Genomic DNA, 27992 nt, shown 5'->3' with positions numbered 1-27992 from the left:
GACCGGATATTGAAATATTTTCCGGCGTTGTGCGTCAGAGCCGGGGCAAGATGGCGTCCCAGCAACAACAGCCCGGTGGACCGATGGCTCAACCCGTATTACAACAACCGAATTCATTACAACAACAACAGCAGCAGCAGCAACAACAGTTGAGCCAACAGCAGGACTTTGACCCAGTTCACAGATTTAAGATGTTAATTCCACAGCTGAAGGAGAGTCTGCAGGTAACACAAACATCTCGGTCTGCGGAGCCAAAGTTGGAATTCATGGTCGAACTACTATAGCTTCACAAATACATGATATCAGCTGAAATGTGATCTAATAGACATTTTATTTTATTGTTATTTTTCAGAATTTAATGAAGATTGCCTCCATGAATTTGGCCCATAACACATCAATTGACAACGGCATGTAAGTAACCGGGCCTGGGCCTGGAGGTTCTTTTCAATGATGGTCAGGTTTCTTAGTTTTTTTTTTTAATCAGCCAATGTTTCCTCTGGTTTAGCAAAAGCAGCGACACCTCTGTGCAGCGCTTTGACAAAAGCCTGGAGGAGTTTTATGCCCTGTGCGATCAACTGGAGCTGTGCTTGGTAAGAAACGCAAGACACACAAAACAAAATGTTATGAATCCAAAACATTTTGATTGCACATCATTGATCATCTCTCAGATTATACAGTTAGGAAAAAAACATTTTCTTTACTCTCTGATTTCTAGATTTTAAGAATAATTCAACTCAAATCTTCTGTTTCTTTCCTTTTTTTTTAATATAGAAAAGTAAATAAAACGCTCTGTTTAACATGAGCTGAGCCACTGTCCCATAATAACGATCAGATTTTATCTTAAACAATGATTACAGTTATGTCAAGCATGCCGATAACAAGGTGCCGATAAAAGCAGTAAAATATACATTTATTTCATTAAGACAAGATTGAATGATGTCATGGGCAGTCATTAGTGAAAACTCAGCTGTATGTTAAACACAACAGCCACATATATTGTGTCTGTATAATGTTCTTCACAAACTAACCTCGTCTCTTTTCTGTGAAGCGGCTGGCCTATGAGTGCCTCTCCCAGAGCATCGACAGCGCCAAACATTCGCCCAACCTGGTCCCTACAGCCACCAAGCCTGACACGGTGCAGACAGAGTCCATGTCTTATGCCCAGTACCTCGGCATGATCAAGTCTCAGATATCCTGCGCCAAGGATATCCACAATGCTTTGCTGGAGTGTTCAAAGAAGATCGCAGGAAAGGGACAGCCTCAGGGAATCATGTAGAACCACACCTGACTTTTGGAATGGTCTCTGCTTTCCTTGAGAAATCGAGATGAAGTTTATGATGAATTTCATACAAGGGGCTATCCCATTAACTCAAACATAGGATGCTGTTTTATTTGTCAAGATCCTGTATATTTGGTTAATATTTCTTTTGTATAAGTGTTGTGTCTTGTAAGCACTGTAAATATTCCTGACAAGTCATATCCTAAGATGACCAGCAGGTGGTGCCAGAGTTCTGCCAACTCAAAATTCACGTCTTTTGTAGCTTATTTGTATTAAATATGAAAACCTTTCCACTGATACTAATGTTTTCTGGTTATTTAAGATGCACAAATTAAGTCTTGTTTGTTAAATGTTTTAAATGTTGCTGGTGAGGCTTTAACGTTTGAGTGTGATTGACAACAGTTTAAACCCATCATGAGTGGATGCAGGTACTGACATTAAACATTTCACTTTAAAATCCAGAGTTTAGTGGTTTTAACACTGGAAATATGGCAAGGAAAGAAATTCAGACTCCCACTGTACAGAGGGAGAAGAATAGTTTCTCTTTTGAACAAAAGTTCTCAAAGTGGGATATGCTTACATTTGAATTCTTTTTGAGCTTCCTATTGGTCAGGGGTTCAAGGGTTAAATTAAGACTGATACACAAGCATGTGGGAGGGGTGCCTGGTGTGCTTGCAGTCGTGTAACATCTCAGTCCAATCTAAATTACTGACAGACAAGTGCCTCTATCCAAAAATATCACCGTGGGTCACTATATAGCAGACGAGAGGTTCACCACAATATGTCCTCTCACAGGCTCCTTACAGGTCACATACAAACAGGTCAGCATTCATTTAAGAACAGACTGGATAAGTCTCCATATTTTCACATTTTTATTTTCATACAATAGTCTGTGTTGGTACATATGACTTTTAAAGCTTGAAAAAAAATGTACAAGAACATGGCGAGAATGAATGAGAATAATCCAGTCATTGCCAGGAGAACAACGTGCAGCACAGAGTTCAGTAAATGATAAACCACAGGAACATATAAAAGGAAGAATAATATGTTTCTTTTTACAAAGATTACAGCAAGAACAATATACAGTTCATACGGAGAGCATCAGGTACTAGACAATACAATGAAAAGACGATCTATACATTGAGTGCATCAGTGGATTTCACTACATTTTGTATTGTTGTATTATGAAAATAAGATGAGAATCTAATCGCTCTTGACTCATAATGTCATGTGTAATGAAAAGTAGTGCCTATTAGCCTTTATTACACACTCTTGTAAGAAATTACTTTTATCAGTTTAAACACAAAAACATCCACCGGTATACCAATGAATGAGGAGACAAAACACTAGAATTTATATAGATCACATAGTCCTGTCACTCATTCTTCAAAGCATACTGCAGTTTATTTTAATCCAAGATTATTGTTCCTTTCATTTTTTTGCAGTATGTTAAACATGTTCAAATCTCTAAGGTCTACGTTTTGGGGCCTTCTGATTCTGATCTCTTTTTGAAGAAAGCGGGGTGGGTCATGGGCGTCTGTGTAGGTACAGAGCACAAGAGTTTACTTTATGATGGCTGAAAGACTTTAATGAGCACACACATACAGGTGGTTTCACTGCTTTGAAGAGTCTGAGAATTTCACACATCTTTTACCCTCAGCCTCTCCTTTTGATCTATCTCTGTGGAAAAAAAACAATTTGGTTATTTACAGCTTAAAAGCTAAATCAACTGCAGAATAATCATGATAACTATACTCTAATAAAAGCATACAGTAGGTGTCTAATACTAGTTATTTCATCCTGTACTGCAGACCCTTGACTGTCTTCAACCTGTCACAGAGTCAGAGCATGTAATACTGACCTGTCGGCCTGCTCAGGACCGGTGAGAGCTGCCCTGTGAACTCCACTGAGTCGAGGTTCTGCCTGACGGGACATGGGACCAGATGGCTGGAACTTGGATAATTCCTGCTGCCACTCTGAGTCAAACGTTTGTGCTTCAGCTGGAGGTGGAGGAACAGGATATAGTTAGAAATACTTGGACTGTTGCATATAAAGAGAACATATTTTGTGTTGAGCTGGTTAGTCATTCAACAAGTCAACTGAACTGATCGAACCACCGAAACATATATGATTTGATCACTTCCTGTTTTACTGATTATTAGGGGGTGTAAGCAGCCTGTCATTATCATCAGTATTTAACATACATTCATCCAAGTTCTGAAAGTCTTGGTTGAACTCCTTCTCTCCCGTCTTCTTGTTGTATTTCTTCTCCACAACATGTCCCCTGTCCTGGATGTGATGACCAATCGACATCTTCTCCACACCACTTTCAGAGTCTTTCAGTGCTTGCCTCGTCTCCTTAATCTGATGATAGAACATTAGCACATCAGTGTCATAGATTAGCAATCAATATCCTTTATTTAGAAAACTAGTCCAGTAAGATAAAAGACAGTTTGACTTACACAAGTGTGGCTATTAATAGTATTAACGACTGCATTCCATTAAGGGAGGCCATTTCCATGGTCTTAATACTGGGCATGCAGGATCACCAAAATGATTTCAAACACACCTTAATGGAACAGAGCCATCATATGTCCCTAAGAGACAAGTTTGATTGTAATGTTTCTAACAAGGAAATGCCAGAGGGAAGAAATCCCCATGATCACTCAGGGAAGAAAAGAACAAGTGATATTTCTATACAGACGGATTGACGTCTCTCAGTTCAATGTTCTGAAATGTGCTCTAATGTACTGTGTTATACTGCTGTTACATATCTGATGGGGTACTTACCCCTCCAGGGGCACGGCGTGTTGATGAGCTCGCCTGGAAGACCTTGGGAGGCTCATTCCCAACCTTTGAAAATGTCATGACTGACGAGGAGCTGAATGAGTGGCTGTTTGAATCTGTGGACATGTTCTCCTGACACACACACACGCGAACACACACACACACACAGTTAAGCAGCTACAGGTCACGTAGAACAGCGGTCTGAGTAAGCAGCATAAAAACATGATAAGGACAAAAAAATGATTTGATGAGTTAACTCACAAAGTTTCTGTGCATCTCTTCCATCCTGTTTCTCATGTTGGACATCACGCTGTCGAACCTACCGAACGGGCTCATCATCATGTCCTGCACAAACACAAGGGAAAAAACAGAGACAATGAATGGCATGCACACCACATGTTCACAGTCCATTCACAGCTCGTAAGCACCTCTATCATGTGTACAAACATCTATGCACAGAACTGTGAGCTAAATGTGTCTTGCGATCTGTGCCATCTGTACATTCACATTGTATCACGTGACCCAGTGACATTAACTGGATCAAATAACTGTAAAACAAATCCTGCATGAACATGCTACTTACATCTTTGTTTCATGTTTTTCCTGTATAGAAAACAATTGTGCTGTGGGCATGGGAGAGAATTGCATCTCTCCCATGCCCACAGCACGGCTCGATCGCAGTTAGTAACTTTGGCAGCGGGCCAAGGTCATCTCGCGAGAGGTGCGTATGGCTTTATGGCCCTAGTTCACACACCAGCCTAACTTTGATAACTCTGCATATATTTAACGAAAGTTAAATTAACATTAACCCGAATTATCAAAAAACATCAGCTTTTTATGCAGCCTACAATATAGTTAAGGACAGTGTGCAGCGTGCTTGACCTGAAATGTGTTTTTCCTTTCTATGTTTTCCTTGAGAGATCCAGGGTGGGGATGTATGTGGGGTCGCCACAGGGTGGATGGGGGCGGGAAGAAGGTTTGAATGTTTGATTGATCCTGATGTTTGCACATATGCACTTTTATACATGTATGTGCTCTAGGGGGGTGGGGGGAGGTAAAGGGGAAAACAGTTGTAATATATTATGTAATTCTTTGTAGATTTCTTGTGATCTAAACTGATCAACAAAAAAAGAAAACATCAGCTTTTTACAATGTCAAAAGATTGGAGTGAGGCCATGATGACATAGAAAACTCTTAACTAAACATTACGGTAATGAAAATTTACAAATAACAAAAGCTTTTTTGATATAGGCCTCTCACCTCCCCTGACCGCCCGTGCGCTTGTGACACATGCGGGCTGTAAATGTTTGCTCATTATCACCATCTTTTAAACAACTGCTGTTCTGTGTAAATCACTCATGCTCATTGCTAGAAAGCTATAATTCTTGTGATTCCAACTGTGAACCATTTCACCACACTAGCCACAATCTATGAATCTGTCAGACCACTGACAAACAAGCAAGTCTTCATTAATTTTTCTTACCGTCTGATGATCTACTGTCATAATCTTCCAACAAAACCAATCCTGGTCCCCACGATCCAAATCCAGTCAAAGATTCAAACCAAACACATGACATCCATAAAGATCCACAGATTAGTTGAAAGTGTAATTCGCTGTTCAACTGGCTTCTCTTTACTAATGCATGCACTGTGAACTTTTGATTGACACATCATTTGACCAATCAGGACCTTCCATTCAATGACCTAGGCTACTTTAGCTAATGAGAGCCTGAGTAGAAACAGGACTTTCTCTCTCTCTCTCCTTCGTGGCTGCGTTACTCATGATACAGCTGTGTCAGTTATAAAAATGGATAATAAACAGGGTCAGCAGCCTCGTCTCTTCAGAGAGTCAGAGGCATATGAGGTCTGCTGACTAGAGTTAGTGAAAGTGAATACAAGAATTAAAAATTTTTTTTTTACCTGAGGTTAAATGTTCCCATAATTTTTGTTTTAAAATCCACATTAAATAGAAATAAAAATTGTGACACAGATAATTCATGTTTAACAGATGGACGTATGCCTAGCTCTGCCTTTATCTATACGGTTTCATACAACGACTGAGACTAAGTGACTGAAGGGCACGGTGACGGATGAACCAGAGACCTTCGATGGGTACCAAAGTGCACCAAACCACATTCCTAAATATTGTTGCTTTCAAGGTTGTTCATCATAATCAGGAATCATAAAGCACCGAAATGGAACTGGGCTTTATCTCTCAAACTGCTTCTCAGTCATGTTTCTTTTTCTGTGGGTCACAGTTTATATACCACCTCATTCCCAAGCACTCAAATCATGCATGTTGCAGTAAAATATTTTTAATCCCCATCCATTCAAAATGTAACATCAGGTCATTTATTCACAAGTTGCACTCAAATGTTCTGCAAATAACGTGTTCAAAGTGTTAATCTCTCTACCTGTTTAGAAGTTTACGTTGAGACCTTATTAAACAACGTAAGTGTTCTATAGAACAGGCATCTGACTGGCAACAAGATGGGTTAATATAACTGGTCAGATACGAGACTAAACATACAGCAGTTAAAACATAACTTATTACTAGTTTATGTACAGATTTGGTGTAACTTTGATTGTTGGGTTAAAGTGCTTTGAATTACTTAAATACTCATAATCAATCAAATTTCTACATTTTAGTAACATATCTTTCAAAGTGTCTGTGAAGAGATGAACCATTGGTGAATACTGCACTGTTTACTGTTTTGGAGACACCATTTCACATCCTCTACATTTCCAGTGTTGGTGAGGATGTGGAGGTAAGAAGTTTGCAAAGTTGCACTAAAATGATTTTGGTAGGGCTGAGCGATATATATTCATTTTATCAATAAATCAGGTTTGTGGGAAGTCGATATTTTCAAAAGTGAAAATGGAGATTTTGTCTTTAACTTACTCTGCCGCTCCCCCCTACCCATATCCTGAGGAATAATACAAAATAAAAAAAATGAGTATAGAAACAGTATGGTGTTGTATTTGTATAGCATGTTACATACACACATGTACATTAAGCTTTTTTTCAAGGTTTTTGTCTGGAAGCTGTTAGGTTGTCTTACATCGGTCACTAAGCCCTTGACACAGCTACACAGACCTCTCCTCCGGCTTTAAGCACAGCCCCTCAAGGCCGTGAACCCTCTGGGAGTGCGGGCACCAAGAAGAGACACGCAAGTGAGGAGGGAACAGCCTCCAGTCAGATCCTGTGTTCTCTAAGCCAAGACAGCAGGTGTTTATGACCTGCAGCCCTGGATAAGCATCTCAAAAGCTATTGCAATGTGTATACTGTATGAGTGTGTGAGTGGTTTTTCTGGGGGTGTGATGCACAGGAGTATTGCGCATAATCAGTGAGGTGTTGAATGACTTGTGTTCCATGTGTAATTGGGTCGCATTGCCAGAGATTAGCGTGGGTTTAACACTGAAACTGAGTTACATTCTGGATAGGCTGCAATGGACCAGACAGACCCGTTAGGATGGGGATCCAACATGGGTCAAAGAGTCCAAGGCTGCTCTCTCAGCTCTTTTTAAATGTCAAGCCGATGTAAAACGCCTCTATCATTATCTATGAAGCTTAGAGCCTATTTTATCCCGGAGTGGCATGTATGAACTAATAAATGACGGTTACATATCTGCGAGCATTATATTTAGACTATGGCACAGGGGAGGAGAGATTGAGGGTGCAAAATAAGGAACGTAGACCCAGTGGTCTTTAACACATTATTTTCGGCTGTCTGGACAACTGCAGATTGACATTCTCCTCTCCATCTCTCTGTCAATCTGATATTGAATATGCCACTGTGCCCTCTGAGGGAGGCTGCTCCTGGAGGAGGTATGAGTTACTCCGCACTAGATATGCACTGTCGATATGATTCATACTCAAAAGGAAAGTGGTTATTGTATAGCTCCTAGGAAGTGGTGCATGAAGAGGCATTTTGTTTAATATGTGCTTCTGACTGGAAGACCACAAAGGCACTGAATGTGATTATGGAGACTATGAAGTTTTTAAAGTGGATACAGAGTGAATGAGGGGTTAATAAACTGCTACACTTCACACTGCAAAGCCTTCCTTGTCACTTTATTTTCCAGAATGATCCAGAAGGGTGCAAACCAACAACAAAGACAACATCATTAATACCTATACTGGTTATTACCTTTTCCAAGCCCCTCTACCACCTGTTTGGCTCAGTAAACCACAGGATCAAAGAAGGCGCAGCTAACTTATGCTTGTTGTTTATTTCGCACTTCTTTTATAGACAAGCGCCCAGATGAATGAGTGCTTTGAAAGGTGATATAAACCAGGTAGCGACTATTGGCAAGAGACTGGGAAATGTGAGAGCTTTGGAAGGCAACACAGGGATTGTTTTCCCACTGGGAGTCTTACGGTTAGCAAGCTAAAACAAGACGCACAGGCCTTCCAGCATTACGTGGGTGTGTTTGTGTGTGTGTGTGTGTGTGTGTGTGTGTGTGTGTGTGTGTATGTGTGAATGCATGCGCACGCAGGTCAATGTGTGTGTTTGCATGCCTTCATGTCGATGTTACTTTGCATGCTGTGACCCTGTGTAACAGTCCTTGTCAGCATTTTTGTCAGCATGTTTTATACAGTATGTGTGTGTGTGTGTGTGTGTGTGTGTGTGTGTGTGTGTGTGTGTGTGTGTGTGTGTGTGTGTGTGTGTGTGTGTGTGTGTGTGTGTGTGTGTGTGAGAATGTATTTTTGTGTGCACATTTGTGCCTGTGATATTGGAGAGCAGAATGACAGTGAGCTGTCTGTCTGTCATCTGGCTTCTAAAGCACCAGCGCTGCCAAGACACGTCCTTCCAAACAGATGGACCGAAAGAGCAACAATGAGAAAACAGAGTGTCCATGACATCTGCACATATGCCTTCACAAAGCCAACAACTCAGCACCCTCTGACCACTGCTGGGCAACACAAGACTGCTCCTTATCTTCACACAGACAAAGTGTGCGTGGGAGTCAGAGAAGTAGAGTCCTGTGATAAATACTCAAACTTGTCTCCATGTGTCAGGCCATAGAGCAGGTTGACTGTTTGTGAAAATGTACTAAGTAGTCAAGGAATCAGGAGGCTAAATAAAGTTGTATCATTTAATCATCTGCAGTATTTAGAAAAACTCGAAATGACTCCTCCTTATGTTAGACAAAATACTTTGTTTGGACAGACATTCTATCTGCCGTCACTGAGGTCATTAGCAGAGTTCTCCAAGCCCCTCCTCAGCTAGCATTAGATACTTAATGGAATGAATAAGTTGTATTAAAGCAGGTGACAGGGATACGTTTGACTTAGCAGGGCTATCTAATCAGTGCAGGGACTTGATTTGGGAAAGGTTAACAGGTGCAAAACAAGGCAGATCAAAACTATTCTGCTTACCTCTTAAAAACCTTGCACAACTCGCAAATTTCCCCCCAAAATTTTAAAACAGGTTGATGAGTAGTCATCGACAACCATCTCTTGAAGTCATGTTTATATTATATGAGTGTATAAAGTCAAACATTTATGTTTTTAAAATAACTGCAATTTAAGTAAACACGGCAACTAGGCCCACTACAATTACTTTGCATGCATTTACAAGAAACTAGTGTGTCAGTGGAACAATGCACTATAAATAGGGCTCCTGAGGGCCAGATATAACTGTCATGAGAGGCCAAGGGGGTTGCCCTTCCACTAAAGTAGAGACTCACATGGTCCCATACCTCTGTAAGTGGTGCTCCAGTTACTCTGCAAGTGACCAAGTTCCACTAAACCTGAGTATACTTTGCACTTCTCCAAACATTAATCTGATGATGATATTCAAAGTGCAGTACACAGGCATAAAGCTTTCACAAGTTAAATGCTGAAGCAGGGGATTTATAGTTTGCCTCTAATAGACCCAAATCATGTAGGTTAAACATCTGATAACATATTGATACTGTGATGAACAGGGTTGAGCTTTATGTGCTGTAACTAAACATATAGGTCAAAAATGGTATAAGGATTGCTTCCAGAAATAATTGTTCTCACCCTGTGATCGTCCCTGAGTGGCTGGGATGAGCTGGGATGTTCTATCATGTCACGGCCACAGTTTCTCCCATCCATAAGGCTGGGCACTGAAGACCCGCCAAATGGCTCAGAGAAGCTACGCATCATCTGCCGCATGTGTTCCCTGTGAGCTCGAAATGGATCCCTATGGCAGAGTAAAAATAATAATAAGAAAAAGTTAATCTCAACATTGACAAGGGAACTCTGCAGGAACATGATGAGGCCCGAGAACCATGATAAAGGCTTCTGGAGAGGAATAAGAAAGGTCTCTACACCAGAGCAACACATTGAAATAACAGGTTCCCTAAATAATTCCAGCTCCTTTTACACTTGCTTTAGAAGTGGGGTCAAATGTGGACACACTGCCTAAGGTGTTCACTTGTGCTATAAATCAAAGTGATTACCGCACAGTGTCAGTGTTAAACTTATTTTTAAAGCATGTTACATAACAATCTGAGTCAGACTTCAAAGAAGTTGTTCCATCAGTTGTTAATTTTAATTATATTAATATAAATTAATAGCTGGTACTATTAAATTACTTATTATTCCCAATAATAACTATTATTATTGTATGCCAATAAATTTTACTGAATTTAATTTGAAATTGTTGCTAGGTTAGAGGTTCATTATATTAAAACTAAGTGGCTAAAATAGCTAGGATATGTGTGAATCACAACAACTGGTTGAAATTCAGTTAAACCACATACAAATATTAACAACAACAACAAAACGTGCAATTTGTAGATAAACAGTAAAGTCGTAGTAAGCAATATTAAAACCTAAATAATTAATACATTCAAATAAATTTGACCTCTTCGACATTAACTCGCTCGTTTATTAAACACCAGCCAAGCTGCAAAATAACGCTACACATTTATCTGTTAAGTAACTTTTGTTTGTGTTAAAGTTTGATAGTTTTGTTGACTGGGGTACACTAGCGCTACTTAAACTACTTCATTTACTCTTTTGTGTATCTATCTGATAAATAATATGAAATAACATAATAATAAGAACTCACTAAAAAAAAACATTTAAACAGTAACAGATTTAATACAAGTTTAGTTAATGCACTCACGAAAAAAATGGATCCTCTTCAACCTCCCTGTGGTTACTATTGAACATTTTAACGGACTTTGGAGTTGGAAACAGAAAAGAGATGAAGACTTTTGAGAAATAATCCGTGCGGCCACAGGTGGCCCAGCGCCGTCGCTCAGCTTGGGTTGGGTTACTATGGAGGTGGTGTCATGCAAAAGAATTTAGACCCAAACTCTCTCTGACAACAGCCACGTGACTTTAACCCGGCCCTCTGATTGGCTGGTTATTCGGAGCTATGATCAGGCACCATTCGCGGGCTCAATGTGTTGTGAGTGGCTGTCATGGAGACGGCAATCTAGACAATTCTAATGTGACTTAAAAAGTACCTATCTTGCGTCTTCATTTGACCAAAATTAGATGCATGGTTATTAACAAACCTTCACAGGAGCTATGAAAGCTCTATACAGCAACGTATACGATTATAACATTTGGCTGTATGTGTAGAACAAATAAATCTTCACTGTATTATGTCTTAAGATATTGTGTTTGTTATCAAAGCCAGGTTGTGAAGACATGCAGCCATATGACCAAAGTTTTTACTCACTCGAAGTAGGCACTTACATAGCCTGTAAAGCTTACTTTGTACTTTGTATGCTTCCCTTAAATAATAATTTGTACTCTTTCTTTTATTATTACATTACAGCACTTACTATTTGGAGGGTAGGCTACAAGGGTGACAAACTGTGTCCCAGACTCAGTATAGCGTTACCATCTGGCTGTTCCACAAATAGGCCGGAGTGTTGACTACTGCCTTGAATCCCAGCTCAGGGACACAGCATTGAACAAACACAAATATATAAACAACTGATTTGTATAAGGGGATGCAAACGGAGAGTACGGATGATGAGAAGATGTTTCCTCCAGTTTCATGTTCCATGTCAGTGTCTCAGCCCAACAAGATAAGTTACTTTTAGTAAGTTACTGAATAGAAAGGTGATTCATTCATACCTATTTATCTGGAGCTGCAATACTTGTTTAGTGAAGAGGATGAATACTGTTTTTACAAATGTGATCCAACTTAGAGGTTTTTCTCAATCACTAATCCACAAAAGCAAAAGACATTTATCACTCAAAAAAAGATCACAGGTACCTTTATTTACTAAGGTGATTACAAAAGACAATAAAACCACAATTCGACCAAAAAATTTGAATTTCTTCAAGTTCTCAAACATTTTTACAACTGGGTAGAGAAATTCATCAGGAGGGTCAAAATAAGGAACTTTATGACATCCTAAAACAAGTCAGAAAGAAAATGATGTGGATTAAGACACATTAGAGTTTACTCAAATGTCCCCTGAAACACAAAAGATCCTCCTGGTATTCTTCAGGGCACAGGACTTCCCATGAGCCTCTCCTGCCGCAGCGAGATCAGTCTGTTGAACCACAGCTCCTCTGCCTTCTCCTTGTCCATGAACAACTACAGGAGAGTGCAGAGAGGACATGTCATAAGTATAGTAAAAGGTACAAGACAAAACGAAACCACCAATCAAAAGCAAAGAAAGAGGAAAGCCTTACAATGTAGCTGTGGTTTAGAATGCTGTTTGACATTGACTTAAGACAATTACTAATCAGTGAAATTATTATTCAGTCTTTAAAAAAACTACAAGCACTGAAAAATCCCCATAACAATTATTTTAATTTGACAACTTGAAACCAAAAGCTTGACATTTCTGCCTCCAAATTACCAAAAAACAATCAGTTATGTTCATTGTAACCTATAATGACATGCCTCTTCTTTATAAATGGGCTAAGAGTAGTGTTCATTTTATTCCATGGTCTACTATGGCATGATGCATTACATTAAGAATGTGACAGAAATACCAGTTTGCTGGTGTTTTTTTAAATGCGCCAAGCAGGTAAGGACTACTATTATATATTGCCAGCTCAAGGCAGGATAACTATAGTGTCCCTGTTACATCTCGCCTTCAATGTAATTGTCAGAGGCCTAATGGAGGCAACAAGTCGTCCAACCGATGTGGTAGCATCTAAAGTGGTGACAAAGGTGTTACAAGGGCGAGACAGAATCAACAGCAATGTGTGTGTCTGTGTGTGTATGTGAATCTCCCACTGTGTGTTTACTCGTAATGCCTCTCATGCTTCCACAGCGCTGTAACGTATTGTAAAATCACACATTGGGATACCAAAAATGCACCAGTGCGGCATCGATGTAAAAAGTACAGTGACGCATTGACTGTGGAGCCCTGCAGCATTAATACCAAGTGTTGCAAGGCTGCAGTATCAAACACCTCCGAAGTCTTTCCCCTCTATCTTCAGATTGTGAAAAATAAGGGAAAAAAACAACGTATATCTAAAAAAATATATAAATCATCTGGTTCCCCAATGCTGGGCCTAGCAGTGTGTTCGTTTGGTGACAGAGAAGGCCCACATATGCGACTTGTTTTCATCTCAGTACATCAACAGCAGTGATGATAATGAACGTAAGAGGCCCATAAAGCTGATGTAAGTGTCTGATGAATGAACACATCTGTTTATTAGGAAGTAACATAATGACTATAGCACCAAGAAGTAAGGCGCTGAGCCATAGGGAAACAATTTGAAGATCATTTCTATATCCACTATGTGGGGGAGAGAGGTAATGTTGACACACTGGCTGTGTGTACATACTGTACATCTATGCGATGATATATGTGTGTTATTATGCAGATTGTACAGCAAAAGCCGTCAATCCTTCACTCCTAACCTACGCTGCTTACAGCTGCTGTGCGTGTTATCTGCGTGTTACATTCAACACTAGTGAGTTCTTGTCTGTCGGCCCTGCGCTGGTGTCACGGTGCTAATGAGGCTGTGTGTGTGGGATGACAGTATCTGGGCCGGGCTAATGGGACTCATCTGTTCTAATTGGAAGTGGAGCTGGAGCTGAAGCTGAGGCCGGGGCCCGCCTGGGGCATATTGCTGCCATACATCAGCCTGTCTGAGGGTGTGTATGTGTGTGTTTTTTAGGCTGGGGGGCAGCCTGTGTGTGTGTGTGTGTGTGTGTGTGTGTGTATTGAGGGGGTTATCTGCATACGTCAGGACATAACTTAGTTTCCCCAGTGGAGATAGATGACTTGGAAGCCCCAGGGAGCTTTATTGGAGTTTAAAGTTTCCTTCTCGTTTTTCATCATTGGTCTGCAGGCAGGGGAGGAGGTGATGTTAGGAGGCTGTAATCTACTGTACCACGGTGTCCTATACTATATGAGAATATACTGGAATGCTGTAAAAAAGTGGTGCTGGTTTAAGATGAAACGTTTTTTTACTTTTAAAAGAGAAAGTTTGAAAAGTATGTACAGCAATCAATAACTACCCCAGTCATAAAAACAAGACAACCAAAAGATAAAATAAGACGTAAGATCATCTTTTGCTGGTTGGAAGGTTTTTTTTTCGGGTGTTAAAAAAGTCTTCATGACAGCTTGGTTTGATTTAGAAATAAACAGAAAACTTTAGACCAAACAGTAAAAGGGTTTGCCTGATGTGAACTTACACTGGGGTGGGCAAGCGTGTCCCTGTCGTTGTAGACGATGGAGATGGGAAGAGTGACATCCTGAGACTCTGTCCACTCAGCCTCCTGCTTTATGTCAGCCGGCTCAACCTGTACTCAAAGAAACAACATAGAAAACAGCTCAAATGTTTAAATGAAAAAAGAATAAAATAAATAAAAGCACCAATACAGATACTTGCATAACCACAATGTGGCAGAGGAAATCAATAATTAGACTAGAATTATGAAAGAAAAACACTTAAAAAGTATGAAATATTTGGAAAAAATGAATAATTTAATTGTTGTCTTTTTGCACATTCATTACTGACTTTGCTGTTGGAACAAAACACTAAACTTTGTGTATATAACACACTCTCAGTATACTATTTGGTATATAAAGGGGTTTGGGATAAGGAAAAGAATCATGGTGTGCATAACAGCATGTGTCCAGCAGATGGCAGCGAAGTCTGGCTCATACAAAAGGCTTCAAGAAACAAGTGTACTTATCTATATGAGTTTGTATCCTGCATGTAATATGAACATCTTATTTTGATCATATATCTGTGCATACATTTCTTCACTCTTCACTTCTTCCACCTCATATGCTCTGAGAGTCTTACTGTGCAGCTGCAGTGTGACTACATTTAGACAGGGTCAGCTCTTTGACTCTTTAGTGTGCTCACTAAAGCCGCAACATCATCAGACACATTTCATTACTGTTAAAGACAAGGATGAAAGTTCTCCAGTCCAAGCTGGAAGAAGGAAAGGTGATATTAACAACTTTTCATTCCTCCGGCCCTCAAGGTATTACTTAAAACCTTAATAAGCCCCACATTTGGAAGGATAGCCTCTCTCCTTGTTGTACATCATGAAGAAAAAATATCAAAATGAATACTCTGCCAAGTCAATTCATGTTTCAAACACTCCCTGAAGCAGCCCCGGAGCAAATGTTTACCCAGTTGGAAAGATCTTTTTCAAATTTATTTGGCAGGACACGTAAAGTGAGTGAAATATAAAACATTCAGGCTAATAAGTACGGTGATGTGCCAAATAGCAGAAAGGATAACTGCTCTTCACAATTGTTGGTGATAACATGCTGAATCTACATCTTTTTAATTCATGCAGCCTGCCTGAAAAACCTTTGTAAAAAAGTCCTGCAGTTGAGAGTAAATCTCCTCATTAACACTCATCACCTGAAGTCAGTCATGAACATAGCTCATAGCCTCAAGGTAATAAACAGTCACACTAAAATGACTAACATTTATGTAAGTCATGTTTAAGCTTGCATTCTTTTTTTAAAGGTTGTTATTGGGGCTTTTTATGCCTTTATTTAGAGATAGGACAGTGGTAGTGTCAGAAATCGGGGAGGGAGAGAGAGTGGGGAACAACATGCGGAAAATTAGTCACAGGTTGGATTTGAACTCGGGCTGCCTGCTTCTAGGACTATAGCCGGCGCGCATTTGCTGGCATTCCGGCAAGTGTGCGTTTTTTGCAGCTATACATGTACCATAGTACCATAGTACATGTACCATAGTACGTACCATAGCACATGGTACGTAACATACACTCTGTGGTTTAGTCCAATAAATATAACTTGGATGTAAAATAAATAAGAAGTGCATAACGTTAGATGTCAACAAAGTAATTCCAACTCACGGTGGTAAGTAGGTAAAGAGATCATCAAATGTGACTATAAAACAGCAAATAGGGCCATTTTGACTTTTAAATGTGTTTTAAACATGGATGCTCTATTTGGATGACCACCTGTGGTTCGGGCTGCACATGATCCGCAGATCATTCACTTTACAAATTGGAAGTAAAAGTGTGTGAGTCTGTGTTGGTGTTTAGCTTGGGTTGCATTTGAAGGTATCATTTGTGCAGGCATTTCGCATTCCCCCGAAATGCCTTCAATATGATGCATGAGGAGAAAAAACCTTGTTACAACCCGGATATACTGCTATCATTAAAAGAAACACATGAACACCATGAGTCCTTTAAGTGTTTGTGTCGGTGTTCGTCTGCACTCCAATTCAACAATTTAAGGAGATCTTGGCAAGAATTTTAACCCGGGACCAATAATGGTCATTGACTAATTTACTATAGTACAAGTACCCTGGCATTTATGTAGCCTAGTACATGTACTATGGTACTGTCAAATATACCATGGTACATGTACCATAGTAATACCCTGGTACATGCACTACAGTACTACTATGGTAGAGTACCATGGTAAACTTTCTGATAGGGACGAGCAGGGAAAAGTAGCGGCAGCTACATCATACGCGGTTATCATAACTCAGTAAGGTTTTTACATGACTGTTGGGATAAATATTTAGCCGCCATGTAGTGGACAGCTCTTTGAAATTAAATGTTTTTTTTCTTTTACTGGTCATTTTCTGTGCATTTTAACGTGCGGATATAACTTTGAAAATGTGTTTTTCCATCTGTTGAACATTGAAAGCAGCTACCCATCTGGATAGTTTAATACAGGCTCAGTAAGAGAAATGGGCCTCTAGGCCAAGTTAATAGTGCAAGTGCAATCAGGGCAGTCTATCCAGGCCAGGCCAGGCTGCAGCCACATGGCTCTTGCTCTTTGTCAGACTCACCAGGATGAGTCCCAAATGGCCGTGCAGGTTTGCTGTCAAATGTTGTCGCCTATCTTTTGAAAACAGCTATGATCCCCAACAAATCTAATTCCTGCTCCTTCAGAGACATTTCAATAATGACTCGGGTGTTTTGTCTGCATCTGCACAACCAGAGGGGGGAGAGAGAGACACAGAGACACTGGCTGCTGCCTGCTGTGGCTTTTGTGTGGGTGCTGCCGCTTTGGAGGCGGCGAACACTGGAGCGTCTGATGAAAACCGTCTCAGGTCGGAACAAATGGCACTGAATGAATGTTTGATTTGGTCTGGGCTGTCTCTGGACAGACGGCACAGCGTTGCAGAGAGGTAAATTCAATAAGAGACGGAGTGAAAAGGTAGCGAGAGTGAGGGGTAGGGAGAGAAAGAGAGACAGAACGCACCTTTATGTCATCCCTGGATGATTTGAAAGCTTGAGGAACAAAGGAATCACTCTCGATGGCCTCGAGTTCCTTTATCCTTCGCACTTGCTCCTCCAGAGAAGTTCCCTCTGAAAACATATGTAACACAGAGGAGAGGCTGAGAACAAAAGCACACACACATACATGTCCAGATACACACAAAGGCACAGCTTTCCCTTGTCATATTCTGAAAGGCACCAGATTTCATTTGGATTGGGCGTAGTTGATGGTATGTTATCTCTGTGTAATGCTCTTTGACACATACAATATCAAATATCTGATATTCCCCTATTTTCATATTGGTCTCTATGAAAAAGGACTTTTTTTTAGCCAAGGGCAAAGAGATGCTACAAAAGGCAAGAGGGGGAAAAACACTAACAAGATAATATCCAGACAGTGAATTACACTCAGATAATGCATTCTAAAATAATCAAAATATGAACACAAACTCACTGCAATGGAATTTCATTATGGAGACTAAATGTGATTAGTTTTCATACGGTTTTCATGTATCAGGAAGTATTTTCCTCTGGTTCGTCCAATCAAACAAAAAGACTGAAAGGGTTTCCAGTAAATTACTCTCGGATATAAACACATCAGGATTCTGCATATCAGATAATAAATCACTTCAAGAATTCAAGAGCAGTCTCCGCAGCGTAGGAGGGCAAAAATAGGTGTGCCAGGAAAGTTAGTAACAGGAAAAAAAAAGGAGAAACCTCAGAGTCTGAATGCTCCCATTATTCTCTGGCTGTCAATCTCTCCACTGATCAGTCAATATTCATCCCTCTCTCTCCCATCCATCCGTCCTCTCCTGCACTCTCCCATCTCTCTATCTGTCAATCCAGCAGACATCCATGTTTCTCTGCTACACTCATGTAGGCTGTGTCACCAAAACAGGTACACAAATGGGAACACACACACACACACACACAGACAGAGGCACACACAGTTTCTACATGTGCGTGTGTGTTTGCAAACTTACATGCATTGCCCTTGCAGTCATGGCTGGCAGAGTACGCACTTTTCACACACACAAACACACACACGCACATGCATGAACAAACAGCATGCAATCGGAGCTAATAGCTGGAATTAATTCAATCTATTAGCAGCTACAGAAAGGGTGTCATAACAGATCTTCATGGCGCTGGTGTTTAATGAATAAATGAATATTTGCTACGGCTTTCACAGCAAAGCATCACATGCTACCACACACATACACACACACGCGCACACACACACACACACGTGCACACACACACACACGTGCACACACACACACAACCTATTATAGTTCATAATAGCACTCAAACAAACTGGGTTTAGATTTAAATGCGCTGCAGAATTGAACAATTGAGTGACAAGTGGAATTAAACCTTCCTCTATGACAGACTATGGGCTTGTCATCCTGTGCGGAAAGATGTGAGCAAAGACGCATCGCACAGCGACTCCAAAAATTGTCATTACCTTGACTGGGCTGCTAGATGAAGACTAAACACTGGCCCAATATCCTCCTGGAGACTGTGGCCTGTCCTTCAACAACACTATCACCAACACATCCACGTCTGCATGAGTGTGCGTGTGTTTGGACGGAAACTAACGCCTGTGACTGGCCCACAATTAAACCAATGCAAATATTTCACTTTTTTAAAAGATCTCCTTTGAGTAGGAACGTCCTACATAATGAAGGACCGCATAACAAACACAAGAGGCCACGCTGACATGTATCTACACAAACACATACATCCCATATCTATTGGCATCAACTTGGCAGGCCTGTCTGATGCTTTGCTGTCCATGTGCATTGCAGGAATCCATTAAGTCCTCAGACTTTTTGACAAACACATTATTAGTAGATAAAATGACTTTCAATATGGTGTTTGTCAGATGTCAGCAGGAAAATATATGTATTTCATGAGAAAATCAAAAATAATGGACTTTGAGTGTGGGCCTAGCGAGCTTAGAGGCAGACAGAAATCAATACTCGAGCCGGGCGAACGCACTCCGCAGCCCAGAGAGGTCAAAGTTGATATTTAATATTGACACATTATCTGGCAAATTAATTTAACAGGTCGACTGGATTGTCACCGCATTAGATACGCATCTCTGTCAGCGATGAGAGGCAGATAAAGTGAAAGCTGAGAGACGAGAGGGAAAGAAGAAAACGGTTAAATGTAGAGTGTCCTGCTTGAGAACAGGTTTTAAAAGCTCTCTGTTTGTTTGCATCTTCAGCTGAAATAGTTGACAGTGAACCAGAAAACAGGATCCAACTCAATCAATACTTTTGTATCTGCAGCTTGTAATAATGGCTAGTGACTGAACAATGTGTGCTGACTTTTGTTTTATATCACTTCATGTTTGTACCCATGTTTGTGTTCTTGTGGTTTGTGTGTGTGTGTGTGTGTGTGTGTGTGTGTGTGTGTGTGTGTGTGTGCATGTGTTAAGAAGAGGGAGGCAGAAAACTCACTTGCCATCTCATTACTGAAATGAGTTGGACAGACAGCGGTGCTGATGAGCGGCGCACAATCAATAGGCTATTGTTCTCTCTAAATAGCTGTTTGTCCACTTCATTGATTAAGAGCAGAAGACAGGAGAGAAAATCAAACCAGCCAATGAACAACAGATTTCAGCTCATCTCCTTCAGCCTTGAAGATTGAGAGCTTTAAACAGTAGCTACATATCCACACCAGCAGAGGGAGCTGTTCAACAACACATGTGTGCACACTGTATGAACAGAGCGAGGTCTTGGGGCGATGGCAACGTTGTCTTTGTACACTTGACTTTGGTGTACAGTTTGTCAATCAAGAGCAGCCGAGCTGAATATATTGCTGCTGCTGATTAATTCCAGTAATTGAGTCTGCTAGCGTGCCGGCTAAATTACCGCAGCACTTGTTGTTGTTGTTTTTTAGGGGAGAAAATAAATAAAAAAGCATAACTAACTGCCTGTTTTACGGAGGTCTCGCAAATTGCAGCAAATCTTTGACAGTGTTTTGGAATTATAGGACAAATATATAGCTCAGAGGTATTTAATAAATGTATTAAATTGATGAGAACAGGAAAACTGTGCGACTGTATTTATAGCGGGTAATTTGGCAAGTACAAGAATTATAACTGAGACTCTTCATGTCAGGAAAATTGTGAATCCTTTTTTAATTTTGCCAGGGTAATCAAATAATTTGAATATTTTTCAATTTGTAAGGGGGGAAAAAAATAATTCACAAATTAATTAAATAGTTATGAATAGAAAACCAGCTGTGTAATTATTAAAAGACCGAAAACTGAACTGGAAAGCACAGTCTGCTGTGATACAAATGTAAGATCTTAGGACACACAAGGATAAACATTTACCTTAGTTTTGTTTCCCTCACCCTTCTTTCACATGCACACGCTCACAAGCAGCAGCCGCTTTTGGCTTCCCAGGTTTCAATAATGGGCCTTCCCCTCCTCTGCCTCCCCCTCCCCCCCCAGCCCTCTCCCTGCACCACAGTAAAGATGTGTAATTCAATGCTCAATTTAGGGCTGTCTCAGTGGAGATTTTTTTGCCTGCTAATTGATAGAAATTAAGCCATTAATCAAGCCACTAGCCATCATTCAACCCAGGGAAGATGAATACAAACTTTCATAATAACCACCTCACCCATTTTAGCCCTCATTAGCATTAATTTTTAATGTAATTATGCTATTCTTTTACACTGAGCTCATAAATTACTACTCTTTTGTTGCTGGCTGGCCTTGTAAAATCCAAAGTAATGCTTTGTAGTCTGATCTTTAAGGCAATTACTGGCTTCTTCACTCTTTTATCTCCCTGCATTTCCAATAACCTGCTCTCTAATGATTTATCTCCGCTCTACCCCCCCCCACCCCCACACCCCCCACCCCCCTCCCTCCAATCCCCTTACCCACTCTTTCTGTCTCTGCACCAGCGGCCAACTGCCCCGCTGCCAGCCTCCGCCTTAAATCCCCCCGTCCGCCCACATTCTCCCCATCTCTTTACAGCAGCTCCAGAAACATCGGGGATACACACAAACACGGGTGCTTGCCTCCACCGAGTTAACAGTATTAACACACTCACACATCTTTGCCTGTATTCAATGTGTGTGTGTGTGTGTGTGTGTGTGTGTGTGTGTGTGTTTGTGTGTGTGCAGCAACTTTGTTTACTATCTCCTTTAGTCATTTTCCAGCTCGCCCTTCATTAGTGAACATCCAGCTCGAGCAACGGCGACAACATCAGGGGAATGCAGAGGTAAGAGACTGCCGCTCCATCTCCATCTCTCTCTCTCTCGTCAGGTCTCTGGTGGGTCTTACCTGTAGGCTAGCTGCTCTTGTTTATGTAACCCCTGAGCTGGATAAACACACACATATACACTAGCATGCACACACTGGCAGAGCTTGGCATCAAACAGCTGAGTTAAGCTTAGCAAGGCTGTGTGCTGGGGGCGATAGAGGGGCTCCGGTCTGGCCCTGTTCTCAGCAGCAGCAGCATCCTGGCTGCATCAAAGTCTTTACCGTACCATTCTCCAGGCCCAAACAACAGGCTGATCCATACACAGGAATTACACTGAACAACAACAGAGACCAAAGGGAAACAATAGGTTACTTACTGAAATAAGAATGAGGATATTTCACTTTCAGCACCATATGAGGTACTTTGCTACACATGCACTGGCATTTTCTTTTACACTGTCAATAAAAAAAGGTAAACTAATGTGACTTTTTGGTGACTGGGATCTTTGCTGCTAATCAGATATTTTGTTGACATGACAGATTAAGTCTGTCCCACAGTGCAGAGCAGAGAGCCATACTTATTCTTCTTCTTCTACAGAACGCGCCAGACAGCAAACTTACAGTATGATATAAAAGGTGTCTGGTGTGGGCCTAGGTTGGGTAATATTTTAAGACTGTATTGATTCGTGGGGCCACTGACAGGTTCTGATGCGAGCCCTAGAAATGCATCAAGTAGCTAATGAGCAGCTATTAGGCCCATCGATTTGCTGATTTCAATTGATAGCTAGCAGGCCAAAGCTGCACGTCAATATTTGCATAACTAATACCCTGCAGCTTTAGGCACTGAAAAATGAGACCTCAATGAGTAACGGAGACAGGACGAGGAGGAGAGAGAGAAAAGGAGAGGAGATAAGGGAAGACAAATACAGTTCAGAAACCTAGAGATTAAAGTGAGGGGGAAAGCAGAGAATCCCCAGGACCAGCCCAAGATTTTTAGGTCAAAATTGGGGCAGCAAACCACCAATGGCTGCGATGCAACAAGGATGAGATGTGACGCTGATGCCTGTGTGACGCCTGTGGCTGCCAGAGGGTCAACAGGTCAAACACAAAATGAAGGAAAATTCTGACAGGCTGAGCCAGATGTCCCAAGGAGTGTGTCCCCAAGGAGGGCACGCGTTTGTATGTGCGTATGTGTTTGTAAGTGTGTGTTTGAGCAGAGTGATGTCCAATGATGGAGCAGGTGGCTGAGCCAGTCTAATGTGCGTTCCCACGAGACCACACACATAATACACACAATCAGGCGGATATTACCCCCACCCCTCTGCAAAAAAAAAAAGAAGCTACATGTCTCCATAATGTGTGTCTCCCAACAATGCACCTTCAACCACAAATACACACACAGGCTGAGTGATCCCCTGCGGTGCTCACCATGTTATCACCGGTCTCTGTGGACTTAGTCGTCGTGACAACTCCTGTCACTCTCATCAGGAGCCTGTCACTCATCACTGATGCTCAAATCTCTCCTGTCTAACTCTAATATTAATAATCAGCTCTTTGGAACTTATAGGAACAAATGCTCACTTTCTGTGTACAAAACGTCCGTGTGGCTTTCGAGCATAATTTGACCTTTGCAGATTGAGGCATGTGATACGTTTATGGGATATCTTATGTGATATCTATTTGGCATCAGGAAATGAAGAGCAGCTGGTGACTGAGTGGCAAACACACACACTCCTCTAGTGTCTCCGAGTGATAGCGATCTCCCACTCTCCAGTCAATAAAGGTCTGAATGATGAATTAAAGACCCAAACAACCTGCTAATGACAGGATGACATGGCAGCCACGCGCCATGCTCTGCTATCTCCTTCCACATCTTCACTCATCCCTGCTTCTGTCTCCTCTGACGTTCAACCATGCTCTGCTCATCTCTGCTCTCAACTTCCTCTCCTCAGTTGACCCTGGATTAAGAGAAAATACTGGATATTCTCCCTGATTCTGCAAAACAAATTAAATACAATTGCATGTGTTCAGCCTCCTTCTGTCTGCACCTATTGTGAGTTCAATATTTGAATTAAACCATCAATCCAGCTATCATGCAGAATATTTGTTTTTTATTTAACCAAGAAAATATCCTCATAGAGATACAAGATCTCTTTTTCAAGAGAGTCCTGGCCAAGATAGCAGCATCAAAGTTTCAGAGAACAAAACACAGATAATAAACAAATATTACATCAATCAACAAATCAGAAGCCTTCAGCAGGGAAACATGTGCATAGTCGTCAAATGATCCTTTATCCTGCTTTTAAAATCTGCCAAGCCAACTAAATGCTCTAGTTTGAGGTGACTCTGCAGCTCAGACAATATCTGAAGCCAAGGACTGTAAGATTTCTAAGAAGTTATAATGTGAAACTGGCTGATCAAAAGTGTCGCCTGATTATTTGTTTGTTTATAAATCTCCTACACACTCCTCAGGCTTCATTTATGAGACTTGATTTGACAAATGTTGTGGAAGAATAAAACAAATGCTACATTCATGCTTTCATATATACACTGTTTGCATAACAGCTTAATAAAAAGCTGATGCACAGTATTTAAATGTAATTGGATCATACAGAGAATTGACCATTTATCAGGGATGACATGTTTATTGTCGCCATGTTGACACAGCCCTCGCAGAATATAAATAACGCATTCATTGCCAAAAAACAAGGGTCTACCTTTCAGGGAAATAATGCAAACATGGAAAAAATAGGCATCTACTGTATATCTACTGCATAAAAGCCAGCTATTTATCTGAAATCCTAGCTAAGACCTGACTGCTCCTGCTGACCTAACTGCACCCTGCTAAAAGGTGCTAACCAAAACCAGGTGTGTGTGTGTTTCTCTTGCTATGTGCGTATGTGTGTGTGAATGAGACAAAGAGAGAGGCATGAGTGTTAGCCGATGTCCCGTGCCTGGGCAGCATCACAGAATCTCATTAAATAGTGAAGCTTTCACAGGCTGAGTGGTGAGATCTTCAAGATCACAGCCACTTTCTCTGCTGACGGGACAGTCCTTGTATTTGCATTAAATGTTATTTTCTTACTCTCAAAATGTCAAAAACAGGTAAAAAGTTCCACTTTTTTAATCTTAACTCATACTTACATATATTGGGCATTTTATTGTTGGATATAAAGGATTTTTTTCCCTGTCACACTTGTGTGTTATGACAGTTTTAAGTAGGTCCTCAGTGGTAAGGGCTGGGTACTAAACCCTTTTTAACACACAGATTACTTAAGACAGCTTTCATTAACTGTCAAATAGGACAGGCTTTGAAAGATAATGGATAAGTGTTGTTAAAATACAGCAGATACATAGATGAAGGAGTCTTTGTTAGACTGAAGGAGCTCTTTATTAAGTGCTGTGCTGTTTTAGCGTGATTGGAATAGAGTCCTGCCCTGCCCTTTACCAGAAATAACACGCATTTGACTGCATTAACTTGATGTTAAACTACACAGTGTTTATGTGGGCGCCAGTGTGTGCGTGCAAGAAGAAGAAAAAAAAAGTGCAGTGGTCTCCATTTTTCGATTGCAGGCTGGTCAGCAGCTCTTTTATGAACAACTCTATAATTAGGAGAAACACCGCACAGCTAATTACTTAATTGGAGCAAGGTCTTTAAAATGAAAATGATGTAATCTGAATCCAGGAAACAGGCTCGATTTTCACATACATGAACGTAAACACACACACGCACACACACACGCACCTTGTGACATACAGTCTTCTTGACAGGTATCCATCAAGTAACCAATTCTTTCTCCTTAGTTGGATTGTAATTGATTCTTTTACTCTGCTGTCACCTGATAGAGAGTGTGTTTGTGACTACAAGGGACTGAGAGGCACACGGTCTCCTGTTAGTGTGGTCTGCTGCAAACTATATTTGTAAAGGTCATGGCAGTGAGTGTGTGCGCGCGTGTCTGTGTCTGAGCAGTAATTAATTAGGCAAATGCCACCGCCACCTCCTCCTCCCCTGACCTCACTTGTTGACTTATGACCTTGGCACTGTGTGATATTACTTTTCATCTTTTCTATTGCATTCCCCCTTATTGAAAGGAATCCCTTCAAATGACAAAAATAAACTCCTCACTGCAAACTTTCCTCTTCATGGCCTGAATTACAGGGAAGAAATGTATGAATTGTTGCGTGACTCTCATGTCCAGTCAGTGTTGAAACGTTTGATTGCTGTCATCTGAGGGAAAGGGGGCGTGTCCCTCCTTCTCACTAAAACGAGTTAACAAGATAAAGAGTACCTCATCCTACACTCACTATTTGGATGCTTTGGAGTAGCAGTCAAATATTTCATCACTTGAAGGTCAAGGATATAAAGGATATAAATTCTACAATTCACTTAGCAGACGCTTTTATCCAAAATATAAATACAGGTTTCCAGAAACCCAAGAGGCAATTGAAATAATCGTTCATTTAAACAAATTCTACTGAGTTCTTCACTTGGGAATTGTATCTACTGTAGTGTTTTTTTATGTATTGGATTTATTATCCATTGGACGTTTACTTCTTACTGTCTTTTTTTATCCCAAAAATGGGCTTGATAGTATTAAATTAAATATACAATAGATAAATCATCTTGTGTGGATGTGATCTGATTCTTCCTGAAAACACAAAGAATGATGGAGAAACAGGTTTTGTTTTTTTTTTTAACCTGAAACTGCTCTGTCATGTGCAGTAATGTGTGTCACATGTTGGTTTGAAGTTGTTTCTATGTAAGAATTAATGATCTAATTATCTGTTATGTTTGAACATGCTGCTCCCTGTTTACTCACATATATATATAAAAATGTGCTCTTAAAGTTAAATTCCTTTTAACGCGCACACACAAACATTGGGGACTCTCATACAGCTTCATTTTAAGCACACTCAAAACCATATTACCCCCCACCCTCCAACAAATGCACGAGCTGTTAAGTGACCTCTGATGTCTAATGACAAACCTGTCACAGGCCACCACATGGCCAGAGCCACCCAGGATGCCAGCACTTTGACCTGTAGCAGTCTGCGGGTGTCTAATCGCAGCCGTCTGACCACCCTGTTAGACCGCACCAAGTACACTGCTGCTGTGTATGATCATGTCCAGACACACGCAAGAGTGTGTGTGTGTGTGTGTGTGTGTGTGTGTGTGTGTGTGTGTGAGAGAGTGTGTGTGTGTAAACCACTTTGACAGACTGGGAATGTTTTCAGTTAAAGCAGCAAACTACTGCTCTGCATTTATACAACTAATAGTGAGGCTGCTGTGCTATGTGCTGAAATGGCCTTACTAACATTAGAGTTAGAATAAGTGTTACAATTTTACTATTTCAAAAAATAAACTTCAGTTTTGAATGTTTAAGTAAAAGATTTTTAATTGTAATTTTTAGCACTTCTGAAGTACGTTTTTTATCTAGGTGGTAAACGTTAATTGAAATAAAGACAGATTATGTATCTTATTTTCAACAAATCTGGGTAATACTACCCCAAACCAAAACAGATACGACAAAAATCTGGTACATTTATCAGTCAGGTGATTCAGGCCAGGTTGCACAGTCGCTATCCCAGTCGCTGTACTGGTAGCAGGTTAATTGATAAGGCTGACCCAAGGAACGATTACCAATCACAGCGGGTAAAGGGTTGCTGTCAATCATCTTACCACTTGACCTGAGTGAACACAGCCTGGGAGCTTGAATGGTCAATTTCTGTGTAATCTGGCCTACAGCAGAGATAGCATGGCTGCTATCAGGTCAAACATGTCATTCCATAGATATCCTTATAAAAATGATTATGCTGTAGGCTCCACTGCTGCAGAAGTGACAGCCACACAAGCACACACACACAAACACACACACACCAGCAGGCATCAGCATCCCATTACCCTGGGACAACATGGGGTCACATGGGGTTAGCAGAATTCGGCATGCGCCTCCACTCGTTCACAGGACCAGCAGGACACAAGGTCACCTAATCACCCCAGCGCACCATCTCTGGGGGGAAGAAAAGGGGGAAGCAGGAGGTAGGGAGGGGTGGGGGT

General features: G+C 40.9%; 3 protein-coding genes across 4 annotated transcripts in view; 1 reads left to right on the top strand and 2 right to left on the bottom strand.

Moving 5' to 3' along the window:
• Window positions 1–22: 22 nt before the first annotated feature.
• On the top strand, window positions 23–1578 carry med29 (mediator complex subunit 29). Of its 2 annotated transcripts, none has more exons than XM_061046595.1 (4): window positions 23–224; window positions 353–411; window positions 485–590; window positions 1049–1578. In XM_061046595.1, exons 1-4 carry the CDS (start codon window positions 51–53, stop codon window positions 1274–1276), a joined length of 567 nt encoding a protein of 188 aa, XP_060902578.1. In that variant the 5' UTR covers window positions 23–50; the 3' UTR covers window positions 1277–1578. The 2 variants fall into 2 exon arrangements, with proteins under 2 accessions (XP_060902578.1, XP_060902579.1); XM_061046596.1 differs by having other exon boundaries at window positions 26–224; window positions 506–590.
• A 558-nt stretch (window positions 1579–2136) lies between these two features.
• mlf1 (myeloid leukemia factor 1) lies at window positions 2137–11473 on the bottom strand. Its single transcript, XM_061046594.1, has 7 exons — window positions 11173–11473; window positions 10080–10242; window positions 4328–4411; window positions 4070–4198; window positions 3484–3643; window positions 3141–3279; window positions 2137–2959 (listed from the first exon to the last, which is right to left on the bottom strand). Exons 1-7 carry the CDS (start codon window positions 11217–11219, stop codon window positions 2893–2895), a joined length of 789 nt encoding a protein of 262 aa, XP_060902577.1. The 5' UTR covers window positions 11220–11473; the 3' UTR covers window positions 2137–2892.
• Window positions 11474–12263: 790 nt separating this feature from the next.
• Window positions 12264–27992, bottom strand: part of rsrc1 (arginine/serine-rich coiled-coil 1) — a 118376-nt gene continuing 102647 nt past the window's right edge. Inside the window, exons 8-10 of the mRNA XM_061046582.1 lie at window positions 17693–17799; window positions 14674–14781; window positions 12264–12609 (exon numbers count right to left, since the gene is read on the bottom strand). Coding sequence (XP_060902565.1) covers window positions 12517–12609; window positions 14674–14781; window positions 17693–17799 — 308 coding nt within the window. The 3' untranslated portion in view covers window positions 12264–12516. The remainder of the gene's footprint in view (window positions 12610–14673; window positions 14782–17692; window positions 17800–27992) is intronic.

The sequence above is a fragment of the Labrus mixtus genome, chromosome 9 (assembly GCF_963584025.1).
Source record: "Labrus mixtus chromosome 9, fLabMix1.1, whole genome shotgun sequence".
In the NCBI taxonomy this organism is placed as follows: Eukaryota; Metazoa; Chordata; class Actinopteri; order Labriformes; family Labridae; genus Labrus; species Labrus mixtus.
The sequence above is the reverse complement of the archived record's forward strand: the minus strand, read 5'-3'. Positions and strand labels throughout refer to the sequence as shown.